Below are 12,567 nucleotides of genomic sequence, written 5' to 3'. Positions count from 1 at the left end.
TTGCCTCAGTGGTGTTTCTTTTATTTTTTTTAAAGACGTATTTATTTTAGAGCATAAGAGCACGTGTGCCAGAGCAGGAGAGGGTCAGAAGGAGAGAGAGAACCTCACGCAGACTCTCTGCTCAGCACGGAGCCCACGCAGGCCTTGATCTCACAACCCTGAGGTCACAACTTGAGCTGAAATCAAGAGTCAGACACCCACCTGACCGAGCCACTCAGGCACCGTGGCCTGAGTGGTCTTTCTTCAGGAGGCGCGATCCCTCCTCCAAGCTGGACTTGCCCTCCAGCTCCCCCGCCGCGTGCTTACCACCGGGCTCAGAGTGAGGCGAGAGTACCGGTACCCCCTCCCCAGAGCGCGCAGCCCTGCTCCCTTCTTCCCAGCTAGCTGTCGGCAGCCTGACCCCGAAGCCCCGCGGTCTCTCCCTCTGTGCCAAGCACAGACTGCGGTGGGAGGATCATGGGTTACGGATGTTTCCCCAGTGGAGGCTCCGGCCTTCATAAAATCCAGGGCTGTGGTTTTGACTTTTGATTTTTGTGGGTCCCCCAGAGTTCCCGTCTTCAGGACAGACCCAGGAGTTGGACTCTTTGGATCACAGGCCCTGGCCTTCCTCTTCTCCCTGGGCCTTGATGCAGTTCTCTTTTCAGAGCTTTGCTTTTCCTGCTGGCCACAGCGCTTTTGTTAAGCAAAAGGGAGGTTGCTCCAGGGAACTTGCACCTGGTGCTAAAATGAGCAGCAGTGGCTGGGAGAGGAGTAAGGGAGCTGGACTGTGTCTGCAGGGGAGTGAGGCCCAGAGACACCGGCTCGCTGGGCCTCCACAGAGGCTGGTTCCCTGCATGTTTGTGGGGAAGGCTCTGGAGGGGCGAGGGCGGGGGCGGGTGGGGCTGCACCGGTTCTTCAGTTTCCCCTGAGTTGGACAACAGCGATGGGTGAGGCAGTGGGGGAAGGCAAACGTGACCACGGTCAGGATGTCAGAAGAAAAAGTCAGGTCCTCTTTCTTCTTCCAGAGGCTAGGTGCTTTGGAAATGGCTTTCCTCCCTCTTTGAAGGAAAGTTCCTTTTTTAAAAATTGCCCAGGATACCTCCCTCTGGCTTTCTGTCCAGCTCCTCCTGCCTCACCCAATTTCAGACCCTGTGCCAGGCCTGTGACGCCCTAGCCCCAGGCTGCTCACTTCCCTTGCTCTGCAGCCGTCTGCATGGGACCTGGGGGGCCCTCGGCACTTCTGGAAGCCCCAAACGTGTTGGGCTCCTACAGCCTTGGCCCTCCCTTTATTGACTTCTCTGGGTCCTCCCCTTACCCATGAGGCCTGGGGAGAGAACTTCCCTGGTGGGTAGAGATTGACCCCTGATGGCGACCCGTGGCTTGAAGCCATTTGTGATCATAGATGCTGGCACTCAGAACACTCAAGTCCTCATTTGTTGTCGCGAAGCACCTGGCATGTGGGTGTTTGACCCGGTTTTAGGCACGTCCACCCCTGGGGCACCTGCAGGGCCCCGTGGAGCTCTTGAGTGAGGAGAGGAGCCAGCTTTATGCTCTGGGGACCCTGGTAAGCCACAAGGTCCTCTGACTGTGACAGGGTTCCATTTTGAGAAAGTCTTCTAAACGTCTTTAGGAAAACCTTGAGGGGCACTTGGATGGGTTAGTTGGTGAAGCGTCTGCCTTCGGCTCAGGTCGTGATCTCAGGGTCCTGGGATCAAGCCCCATGTCAGACTCCTTGCTCAGCGGGGAGTCTGCTTCTCCCTCTGCCCACTGCTCCCCCTGCTTCTTCTGCTCTCTCTCTCACTCTCTCTGTGTCAAATAAATAAAATCTTAAAAAGAATAGAAAAACTTGAAATAGCCCACTGTATTTTTCTTCATCTTCGTATTTCAGATTCTTTTGACACACGTAAATGATTTTCCTCCCATTTCCTCAGAATTCCCTAACCTAAACTCATCATTTTTGATTACCTGCAATCTGGGGTTGCGTAAATGGGTCTCAAGTTGATTTGTGATGTGGGGTTCAGAGGAAGAAGTGGGCTGATAGTCTTATGTGTGTAGTTAATTGTGTGATTAATGACGGTAGCTGTTGCCAAACGTCACAGGTAATGGAGTAGTTCCTGTGATGTGGGGAAACATTTTCTGGTTTCACTTATCGGACTGAGGAGAATGGCAGGGGCAGTGCCAAATGCTACTGTATGTTTGCAGAATTTACACACATTTTTACATACAGATGGGGAAAAAGGAGGAACCAAACGTCTATGACTCTGAACTGCAGGGTTTCCTCTCCCTGTTTGTAAACAGGGGTGTTTCCCCCATGAGTCTCTGTTGTGCTTGGGGGGGTTTGGAGAGTTGGGTCAGGATAGCACTTTTCAGAATTCCTCTTTAGTCCTGAAAACCCAAGGCCCTTCCTTCAGTTAAATGCCCCCCGTGGAGGGGCTGTGTTCACAGCGTTGCATGTAGGGATTTGGCCTTTCACAAGGGAGCTTGAGGCATGGGGTCGCCAGTTCCACATCCTGAGTCCCCCTTTCCGCTTGCCCCTCCCAGGTGCCCGCAGACGTTGAGAAATGCCAGGACCGGATGGAGTGTTTCAATGCAGACCTGAAAGCCGACATGGAGAGATGGCAGAACAACAAGAGGCAGGACTTCCGGCAGCTGCTCATGGGAATGGCAGACAAGAACATCCAGTATTATGAGAAGGTACGGAGCGTGCCGGCAAGACCCCAGGCCTCCCGTGGAGGAAGCCCTCGGAGTAGCCGGAGCCTTTTGCGAGGGCCGGCCAGCCCCACCTGCTTCCCTGATTTTGTGTGTCTAGTCTTAGTGACCGCCCGCTCACTGTGCAGGTCAGGTTGCGGGGGAGGCTGCCCCCGCTGTGCAAGTTGGGGTGCTGGGTTTGGAAGCAGAACCCCTCCCCCTCCTGTGGCCCTTGTGGAAGCGGCACTTTTCTCTGCTGTGCCCTTTGGGCCTGGCGGCCAGCTGCTTCCCAGAGTCCGAGGACTTGCCTGTGGGCTTGTTCCAGGTAAGGAGGCTTTGAGGTAACCCCAGGCTGCTGTGTGGTTCTGCATACAGGGGTTCCTCACTCTCGTAGTGCCATAGAACAGTATCATCAAAATACTGTTCGGTTGTTTTTAAGACTTCAAAATACTATTTGTAAATAGCTCCCCCCAAAGTATGTAGGATTACAAAGGAAAACTTTAAAAACAGGGTTTTTTTCCATGAATCCCTTTGATTGGTAGAGTTGTACCCCTGTCTTGTCTCTCTGTCTCTCTGTCTCTCTCTCTGTCTCTCTCTCTCATACATACACACACACACACACACACACACACACACAACCCACGGAGGGCGCTCATCAAACTCCAGCAAAGTCTCCTCAATCAGGTTTTGCTCCTGGCCTAGCTAAACCCAGATCATTTCTGCTGAGAAATCCTAAGATTCCTTGAAAACCTAAAGTGAGAGATGAAACATGGCCCAGTCACAATTCCATAAGTATCTGTAGACGTGAAACCATGTGGGGTAAACATTGACTCAGCTAGTCCCTCTGCAGTTCCAGAAACACGTGCTCATCCCAGGCTAGAAGAATCCATATCTTCTGAAGGCTTCGTGTCTACATCTTTCTTTGGAGGAGAGCTAGGGAGAACAGCCACGGAATAGCCGTAGTGGTCAGGCCTTTGGAAGGACTGTTCGAGAGGGAGAGGGGAAGGTGCCGGCCTCTGTTCCCTAGGACCATTTCTGTAGAGCCCCTGCTGTGTCTGCTGACCCTAAGCTAGATGCTGTGCATATGTCACCTCCTTAAATTTAACCCCCTCCCATATGTTGTGAAGAAGGTTTTCTGACTCTCCATATGAAGCTGAAGAAACAGAGGCTCAGTAAGTTTTTAAGACTGCCCCAGGTGACACAGCTTGAGTGACTGAACTAGGGTCAGACTGGATTCTGCTAGGGCCACAAGTCTGAAAGCTCCCACTCACACACATTGTTGGTGTGGTAGGCAGGGGACGTGCATCTTTGGGGCCAGTCATGACTCCCCCAAAGATAGAGAGATCCCTCCATGCAAAGCCAAGGCTTCATTCCTCCACTGGCTGTGCCTTAAGCAGGGCGGCTCTCTGTGTCTCCCTCTTCCCCTGTAAAATGGATTGTGAAGACACGTGAAACGATGCATCCCTGAGTCCCTAGACCATATATGCCACTCGGTAGATAGTCCGTAAGTAGTACTACCTTCCCTGATCCCCTCCCCTTCCCTCTGCTGTCCAACAGCCCTCCCACTGCACGGAAGCCCACGTGGTGGGATGTGTCCATCGCTCCTCCCATTGACTGATCCCAGCACTTCCAAGGCCCCGGCCCCAGAACTCAAACCCAGAGCTTATGTATTCCCAGATACCACGAATAGGGGCCTTGCTCAGGGGCCTCATCTTGGCTGCCACATACATTGAACATTACCTGCTGTGTCCCTGCCATGCACCAGGGCCTGGGGATAGGCTGCTAAACAAAACAGCAGGCCTCCTGCCATTAAGGAGCCCTCCGCACAGTGGCAGATACACGTTAACCCAGAAATCCTGTCCCTTCAGAGTAAGATTCATGCTCTAGAGGGAAAGCATGGAAAACCTGGGGCGAAAATACTAGGGGCACAGTTCAGGCCAGGGATGGAAGGAGGCAAGTGGAGTGGGCAGGAAAGGCCAATCTGAGGAAACAGCGTTTAACCTGGGTCCCAGAGACAAAGACTTGGAGAAAAAGGATCCCAGGCCAAGGAACACATATGCGAGGGTCTTGGGGTGGGAGGAAGTTTGAGCATTTGAAGACTGGAAAGAAATCTGACGTGGCCTTGGTTCCCCATCACTGACATAGAAGGGCCTTTCTAGATCGGAGATGACGGCCTAGGGACAGAGCAGGGCCCAGGGTGCCATGGACCCTGCATGGGGTCTCTCAGTGCAAGCAAGCTCCTAGAAGCTTCCCAGCCTTTGTTGTGGAGGGCAGGGTTCAAGCCCACGTGGTGGGATGGAAGGAGGTGTGAGGCAGTTTCGCCACCCTGCTCCCCAGCTTGACCAAAGAATGCCTCTCTCCTCCTGCCTGCTCAGAGCTCCTCCCCAGATGACTCACTGCAAAGGCCTGCTTCACCCTGAGCTGCTAGGGAGGCCTTGTGTGGTTCTTCTGGCCTGCCCTTCGTGCAAGAGATGGCTTGAAGGGAGGACCATTTCACTGAGGAGGATGCTCCTAGAGGAGAGTGTCTGTCTCTAAGTTCAGGGCATACAGACACTGGCCTTTCACAAGGATTTGGAACAAAGGGGGATTGGGGTAGGGAAAAGAATGTATTATTTTTGCGACTTACCAGCTCTGTCACTTTATAGCTATGTATCTTAGGCAAGTTATATAACCTCTCTGGGTCTCATTTTCTCCATCTGTGAAGTGTGTGTGTGTATAAGTAATATCTCTACTTCATAGAATTGTTAGGACCAGCAGTAGTGAATGTAAAACACATCATGGCATTTGGACCCAATGAAACTCAATGAATAGAGGTCCCCCCCCCCAGCTGCCATTTTCCGTTTTGGGATCCAGGAGTGGCCCATACAATCAAAACAGATCAGTAAGGAGCGGGGTTTCCACCCACTCTGAGTCAGGGGGCTGGGCTGTGCCCGTATGATTTGCGTCCTCCACAAGTCAGTCCTGCCCACACCTGGAGCAATGTCTTCAACCTGGCTGAGGATGGCAGGCCGCACGGAAGACTTGGAGCCTGTTACCTTTTCTGCTTTTGGAAGGAAAAGAATGTCTTCCAGTGAGAACATTTCTGCTCACCAGCCGTGAGCTCTAGGGACACTGCACATAGGCCTTGCAGAGACCCTGCTGTCTTCCGTAGAGATGGGGATGTTGTATTCAAAGCAGACACCTGTCACCCGCCCCAGTTTCTAATAGCGATGGATAGTATGTGTAGACGTCAGACATGGCATACGTACGTTCCTTAGCCAGTACTGAAGGCAGAGTAATCTGGTGAGATGAACAGAGAATAAAGCACCTGGTCCTGATGGCTGGTGCTGATACGGTGTCTGTGTGTTGTCATTGCAGTGCCTCACGGCGTGGGAGTCGATCATTCCACTACTGCAGGAGAAGCAAGAGGCCAAGTAAGTTCCCTCCTGGGACAGAGACTCTTCGACCTACACAGGGCATGGCGTCCCGGAACGCCCCTGTCGTGCCAGAGGCCCAGCATTGAGAAAACAGCCACAGAAGCATCTCTCCTTTGTGTATTTCTTCCCCTGCCCGCCTCTCCCCGTTCGTCCACCGCTGGTTTTCCATTAGTATTTATTCCTTGGTGGAGTCCGCAGGGCTGGCGTCATCCCTCAGCAGAAGCAGCTTACCTCCGTGGCTCAAAGGAGCCGACCAAATGGAACAGCTGAGAAGACGTGCGGCCGAGGGCTGGGCCGGCCCGGCTGACATTCCGACGTCTCATCACGGAGGCTCCTGTCTGGGGGGCCCGCAGCGTTGCCTGTGCTGGGAGAGAGCCCGGCTCTTGCTTTTCGAGGACACGAGGAAGGCGTGAACAGAAGGCAGCCCCTGTGTTCTGTGGACACAGGGTGACTCCAGGATGGACCCTGGGGGCTACTGACTCATCACAGCTGAGGCGGAAGCATTGGCAGCTCCGTGGAAAGCCCTTCCCTAATGGACCGTGGCCTGTAGCGCGAGCGTGGCCCCGCCAGCCACTTGTGATGAGCGACAGCCGTTTTGTGGCTCCCGGGTCCCTCAGGACGGTCTCCGTCAGCGTCCGCGCACGTCTGTGCTGAAGTGAGCAAGCTGGCATCCTTGGCCTTGCACACCACCTCGGGAAGCCGAGGGGGAACGTGCTCCCCAGACTTGTTTCTCACACCAGAATGCAGTAGATCGGAAACTTGGTTTTGTGTAAGAAAAAAAAAAAAGGTGCATTTTTCTCTGTGAAGTTCTTCGATGTTGTTTTTAGGCTTGTAAAACGCCGTCAGAGTAGAGATTAGGCCCGTCGTGGGGAATCCGTGTGGCCGGAAGTCTGAGCAGCTCCCCGGGAGCGGGGATCGGCGGGGTTGCACCAGGCCTCATTCCCACCCCTGCCCCGTGCCGTCTGCCTTCACCTCACCCGAAAGTCCCCATTTAGTGTTCCCTGCCGCGTCCACTGAATGTTTGCGCAGACTTTTGCTGAGAGGCCGTCAGCGCTGTCGTGACATGGTCAAGATTTTGTAAACTCAATGTGAATGTTCTACATGAAGTGCTTTAACTCTTGCTGATGTCCTCGGTCAGGAATGGAAGTCCGTAACCGCATGGGGCTTGGAGAGGACTAGCGTAACGGAGATGTCTTTGCTTCTGGATAAGCTAGACTCTCCTCCGTTCGAGGAGCCAAGCTCCTGGGGACTCCCGGCGGCGTCTCCCATCTTCACTTCACACTACAACCAGAGGATCTATCTTCTAACTCATTTTGTTTCCTCCTGAAATGAAGCTACCTAGGTCCCATTGTGTTCTGTGGCTCAGCCCCTCCAAAAGTCTAAGGATGAGCCTCATAGAGGCAAGCTGTGTTGAGACGTTGGTGCAGACGCTGGCTAACCTGCAGATCCGGAGCTCCGTGCAGCGTGTGCTCGGTGCTCCGTCCCGTGTCCACCTGCCGCGTTGACCTTGGACAGCTGCCGTAGTGACATCAGTGGCCTGGCAGAAGGATGGCACAGAACCGTTCAGTTCTGTTTCATCGTGTTCAAATAAGTCACAGTTTAAAATGAGAAATCTCATATCATTTGGTACTTGCCTACGCTGTCAGACGCACTCGTGGCATCCCAAAAGACTGCAGTGCGGATTTTCAGTTTGGTACGGTTAGAAATGATCCCTTGAAGCAGAACAGTAAGGACGGGCTCTCTACCTAGAGTGGTGAGTCAGTGTTTCACACTACCTCTACACCATCACGTTAGTGCAGGTCTGGTTGTCTGGGTCCAGCCTGATACTTTGCTGGTAGAACAGGGTTGTGTATCTAATAAAGGGTCGAGGGCCCTCTCTTGCTATTTCATGGAAGGCACTAGACTGACCTTAGCAGCAAGTGCTCATCTGCAGGAATGTGCCAGGCCTTGCCTTGTGGAATGTGTGCTTTAAAAATGTTGTCCAGCATAACGAGTGCTTGGAAAGAACAGGGGAAAGAGTTACTGGAAGACCAGAACCTCACCTGCCGCTTAGTTGCCAAAGCCCGGGAGCATTCCTGTGTGAAGGTTAGTTGGGAAGGAAGGCAGCTGTTCAAAAAAGTCGTTGGGCTCCTCGCTGGGACGCACGGGAAGGGAGTGGGGGAAACACAGTCATTCCTTACCCCCCTGGAGGCAGAAGACGAGCTCAGGGGGGAAGCAGGCATCCTGGGATTTGTCTTTCTCTCTTCGTGCCCCTTACGATGTTTCTGTGCTTTAAGACACCAGGGAGAGCAGGAGCATTGACGGCAGAGCTGGGAGAACCAGGGCACAGTACAGACTTCCCTGCAGAGACACTTGTTCCCCAAGAAGGAAACCTCGCCCCTTCCTCTTCAGGCTGCCGTCACATGAGGTGAGGAGGCTGGCCTAGACAGAAGGTACGGTGGGCAGTGAGGGAGGCTCCCTCAGCCCCCGAGGGTCACCGGTCTGGGGCATTTGCCTTTTCCTCCTGGTGGGCACAAAGGTGATTCCCTGTGAGAAGTGACTCAGAGATTTCCGTGCCAAAGACTGCCTCCTAGAGGCTTCCTCGCCCCATCCTGCATGGCTCCACAGTCGTGGGGCAGAGCTCACTGCCTCCTCTCTCAGATTTCTGTCCAGGGGGCTTTTGCTCGAGGACATGCTTAACCTCAGGCAGACAGACTGGGACAGGTTTTGAATCTTGAGCTCATGGCCACAGAATGGAAAGTGATCCCTGTCCACTGTCCCCCGTATGTGGGAAGTGAAAGGTCCGTTCACCCAGCTTAAAAATCCAGGCTCAGGCAGAAGAGAGCATTCCCAGACACTGAGCAAGTGTTGGAGAGGCAGGTGTTGAAGCCGGCAAGTGTGCTTCGTGGCTGGCGTGGACCCTGGCCGCCACCTCCTGTGCTGGATCCACAAGAAGATTCTAGGCTACTCTGCCCAAAGCAAAGAACCACGGTTCTTCCCGAACGAAGAGGGAACATGTTACACAGCCAAGTTTGGGGGTGGGTTTTGTCCTCTAAGACTTAGTAATGATTCCCGAAGACCTCAGTTAAGTGCAATTATGGAAAGGATTGGCTCGTATCACTGTGCCGCTCATTGAACTCCCCAGACACCTGTCTTCACAGATCCAACTCCAGGGGTTCGTGGTGAATGTCATGGAACTTTGTCTTCCTGCCAGATGTCAGCCACAACTGGAGTGTGTGTGCTGCGTGTTGCGGAATTAAGTGTTTTGTCAGTCACCTTCCTCGCGAGGTCTTTAAATACTCTCGCGGGGCCACCTTTGTGTTGAAATGGTAGGAAGTCCTCCTTGAGAAGAGGGTGTGGTGGCTGGGTGGGCATATGGAAGTAGGGTTTCTCTCTTGGGACCGCCGGTGTCAGCTCAGGATACATCCAGAGTCCGAGGGCCTGGGCCCTGCTGTCTACAGCACTGAAATCCGGGCCCTGGCTTTGTTCTGAAACCATTCATTGGAATGAGCGTAGTCCTTCTTTAGACTCTGTCCCGAGAGAGGCCTGGAGAGTGGGACCTACCACAGCCCCCCAGGTCCATATCAGCCTCGTGTCTGTGGGTCTCCGAATAGATTAGAACTGGATTCTCCTCCGGCTGCCCTAAAGAACGCCTCTGCTCAGAAGGTGGGCCACCCTGGTCAGGGCCTGGCACAGCAGGCCTGCCACCTGCCTTCCCAGACGCCTGCTCGAAAGGCGCATGGAAGCTGGGCAGTCTTGTAAGGCTGGAGTAACACTTGCTTTGGTGATCCCCGCTTACAGGCTGTTTTGGGAATTTGGGTTTGCCTTCTCACTTTCAGGAGTTCTCAAGATGGTGACAGATTGGACAGGCCCTCTTGTGTTTTCTCCATTCAGATGACAGGTGGCATTTGTCCATAGATTTGAGGGAAACATCGTCCCCTGCGCCCGATGGAACTATAGAGCTGGGTGTGTTGGAGTTGTTTTCTGCTTCCTCGTGGTTTTTCGATTTAGCAAATAAACCAAAAACCTGATTCTTTTCATCAGTTCACCCAGTAGGCGGTTAGCTTTCTGTTTTAAGGATGGTCTCCCTCCAGCTGCCCAGATGAGGATGTGTGCAGGACTGTCTGCATTAGAGAAGGCGGAGGACGGCCTGTTGTCGCAGGGAGTTTGACTATTGCCCCTTAATCATGTGTGTTTGAAATGCATTCTGGATATAACTGTCTAACCCTTTCTGTGTGGCAGCAAAAATAAGTCATCTGGGTAGTTTTTATTACTCTAGGTAGCCTGTAAGTGCGTGCTTTGGAAAAAATAACTTTAAGAAAGCCAGTAAGGTATTTGAGTCAGAAACATTCTTTGTAGTTAGCACTGGAAAATCAACAAACCCAGACTTTTAAAAATGCCACAGACTGTTGAAAGCCTAACTCTGCTTTTTGAGAATGGTCAACACCTTTTCATATGCCTTATTCTTCAACTCATGTGTTTTAGATTCTGGGTACAAGGAGTTTTTAGACACATAATTGGTTGTTGAGCTTAATACTAGAGGCCTAACATAGCCCACCCTCATCCCTCCTTAAGAAGAAAGTGAGGTTCATGAATAGGGCTGCCTTTTGGGAAGGGAAAGCTAAGTGTTGCTATTGCCAAATGATATTTTTGATAATGTAAGGAAACACAGGGACCACTAAACCATTTTGTTTGTTCATTTGTTTGTTTTAAAGTGTGAAAGATGAACTCAGTGCCTTTTGGCACCCTCTTGATTGTAGAGGATATGTGGTATCCGGCATCGACAAATCACAGAGACACAAAGAACTCTAGATTGTGACAGTATTAATGGTTTATCCCGATTCTGCAGAACAGCTTTTAAAAAGATAACCAGGAAACCGGGGGGTGGGGGGAGGGCCTCATATCAGTGTGTTTTAGATAGAAATTCTCCACAGGTTGAAATGCCAAAAACCTAAGCCCTCCTGTGTGTCACCTCATGTACGTACGTTAGTCCATTTCTACAGAGCTTTCCCCATGAACGCCGGTGACTGAGTATTACACACACACATATTCTCCCCCCGACTGTGCCGCCTCTCTCCCCAGGTGATCCCGGGCTCCCTGTGGGCCAGGTCAAAGCAGGTGACACCTGTCCACACCTCTGCTCAACAGGTGGTTCACAGTCTCAGACCAGCCCTGCAGTCACAGTGGTACTGGAAGGATGAAAGGGGGATGGCTGTTTCCCCAGTGTGGAAACAGGGAGGGGAGAGGAGGTTGCAAACAAAAGGTGGTTCGGTGTGATCCAAGGACACGTGTGTCAGCTGGGCTTTCGTGGAACAACAAACCAGCAGCTCTTCACAGTCAGCACCATTCACCGGGACACTCCTGAGATTTTGGTCCTGTCCAGTAGACGCCCTGTCCATTGTACGTCCGTGTGCTTGATCCCCTTGGTGTCTGTGCGTTGGGAATGCATTGAGAGCTGATGTCCACCTGGTACCTTCCCACACAGTAAACTGCCAGCAAACTTTCTAACTTGTATTTTAACTGTTGAAGAAGAGATTCAAAACTTTTGCTTATTAGGTCATGTCCAAAGGATGGACTGTATTTCTTATTTTTAGAAATCATTCTTTACATTTAAAAATTTAACAGAACCCCCCGACCCCCAAGGTATTGATAAAGTCCTCTGTATAAATGTTTTTCTCTTCTCTCCATGCTGCCAATAAGCCAAATCAAAAGCTGTGAAAAAAAAAAAAAAGTGCTCAAGAATGTGTGTAGATGAGAAAGTGAAAGTGATTTATTTCCAGGTCAAAGTCTCTGTTTCATGAAGCTACCAAACTTTAAAAAGAATGTCACCTTTTTTTTTTCCCTTTGTTATGGAACCCAGAGATTGTAAAAAGAAAAATAAAGTTTTTGTTGCATTTTTGATGCTGGCACGAGGTTTGTGTCCACTTTTTTCATATATCTGTGTATAAAAAATTCTGTCCATTGTTTACTATGAAATTAGTATTACATTTTGAGGTAAACAAAAGAATTTGTATTGCTTGATAAACTATTAGCTTGTAAATTTAAGAGGTTTCTTTTCCTCAATTAACTTAAAGTAATGGACCAATAAACCTATGAAAGATGCTTTCTTTACCTTGAGTCCTGTTGTCATTCACACCACTTTGTACACCAGGAAAACATGTGTGCCTTGTATTGTGTTTTCTTATTTTCTCTACAGAGATAAGGAGTATGCCTGCAGGAATCAGGATATGCAGAGCTACAGGAAAAACATGTAATTGAACTATTTTAATTCTTCTTCACGTCCCTATAGACTTATCCTCAGTTTACCTTCTTCTGCATCTTACAGGTTGGGGAGATGAAGAAACTACCTGCTATCTGTGTGTAACCATGGTGATTGATGGGCGGGCAGGCAGGGCTGGCTCAATCCCACGAAAGAGTTCATGACCTGAGCTGAAATCAAGAGTCACATTTTTAACCAACTGAGCCACCCAGGCACCCCTGCCATGATGGTTCTTGGTTTGTTTGT

The 12,567-nt window shown here is 51.2% G+C and overlaps 1 protein-coding gene across 3 annotated transcripts in view; it reads left to right on the top strand.

Moving 5' to 3' along the window:
• The window catches only part of SNX30 (sorting nexin family member 30), a 112,540-nt gene extending 100,367 nt beyond the window's left edge, over positions 1-12,173 (top strand). The window contains exons 8-10 of one of the 3 annotated variants that reach the window (XR_006386381.1): positions 2,521-2,673; positions 6,025-7,836; positions 8,360-12,173. Coding sequence is in view for 1 of the 3 variants with exons in the window: in XM_044265114.1 (XP_044121049.1) it covers positions 2,521-2,673; positions 6,025-6,084 (213 nt within the window). In the remaining 2 variants the exon portion in view is untranslated. Of the gene's footprint in view, positions 1-2,520; positions 2,674-6,024 lie in introns of all 3 variants that reach the window. The other 2 variants (XR_006386380.1, XM_044265114.1) reach the window with 2 other exon arrangements.
• Positions 12,174-12,567: the final 394 nt, after the last annotated feature.

This window comes from Neovison vison, chromosome 9 (assembly GCF_020171115.1).
Source record: "Neovison vison isolate M4711 chromosome 9, ASM_NN_V1, whole genome shotgun sequence".
NCBI classification, from domain to species: Eukaryota; Metazoa; Chordata; class Mammalia; order Carnivora; family Mustelidae; genus Neogale; species Neogale vison.
Note: the sequence above shows the minus strand (reverse complement) of the source record. Positions and strands in the feature narration are given on the sequence as shown.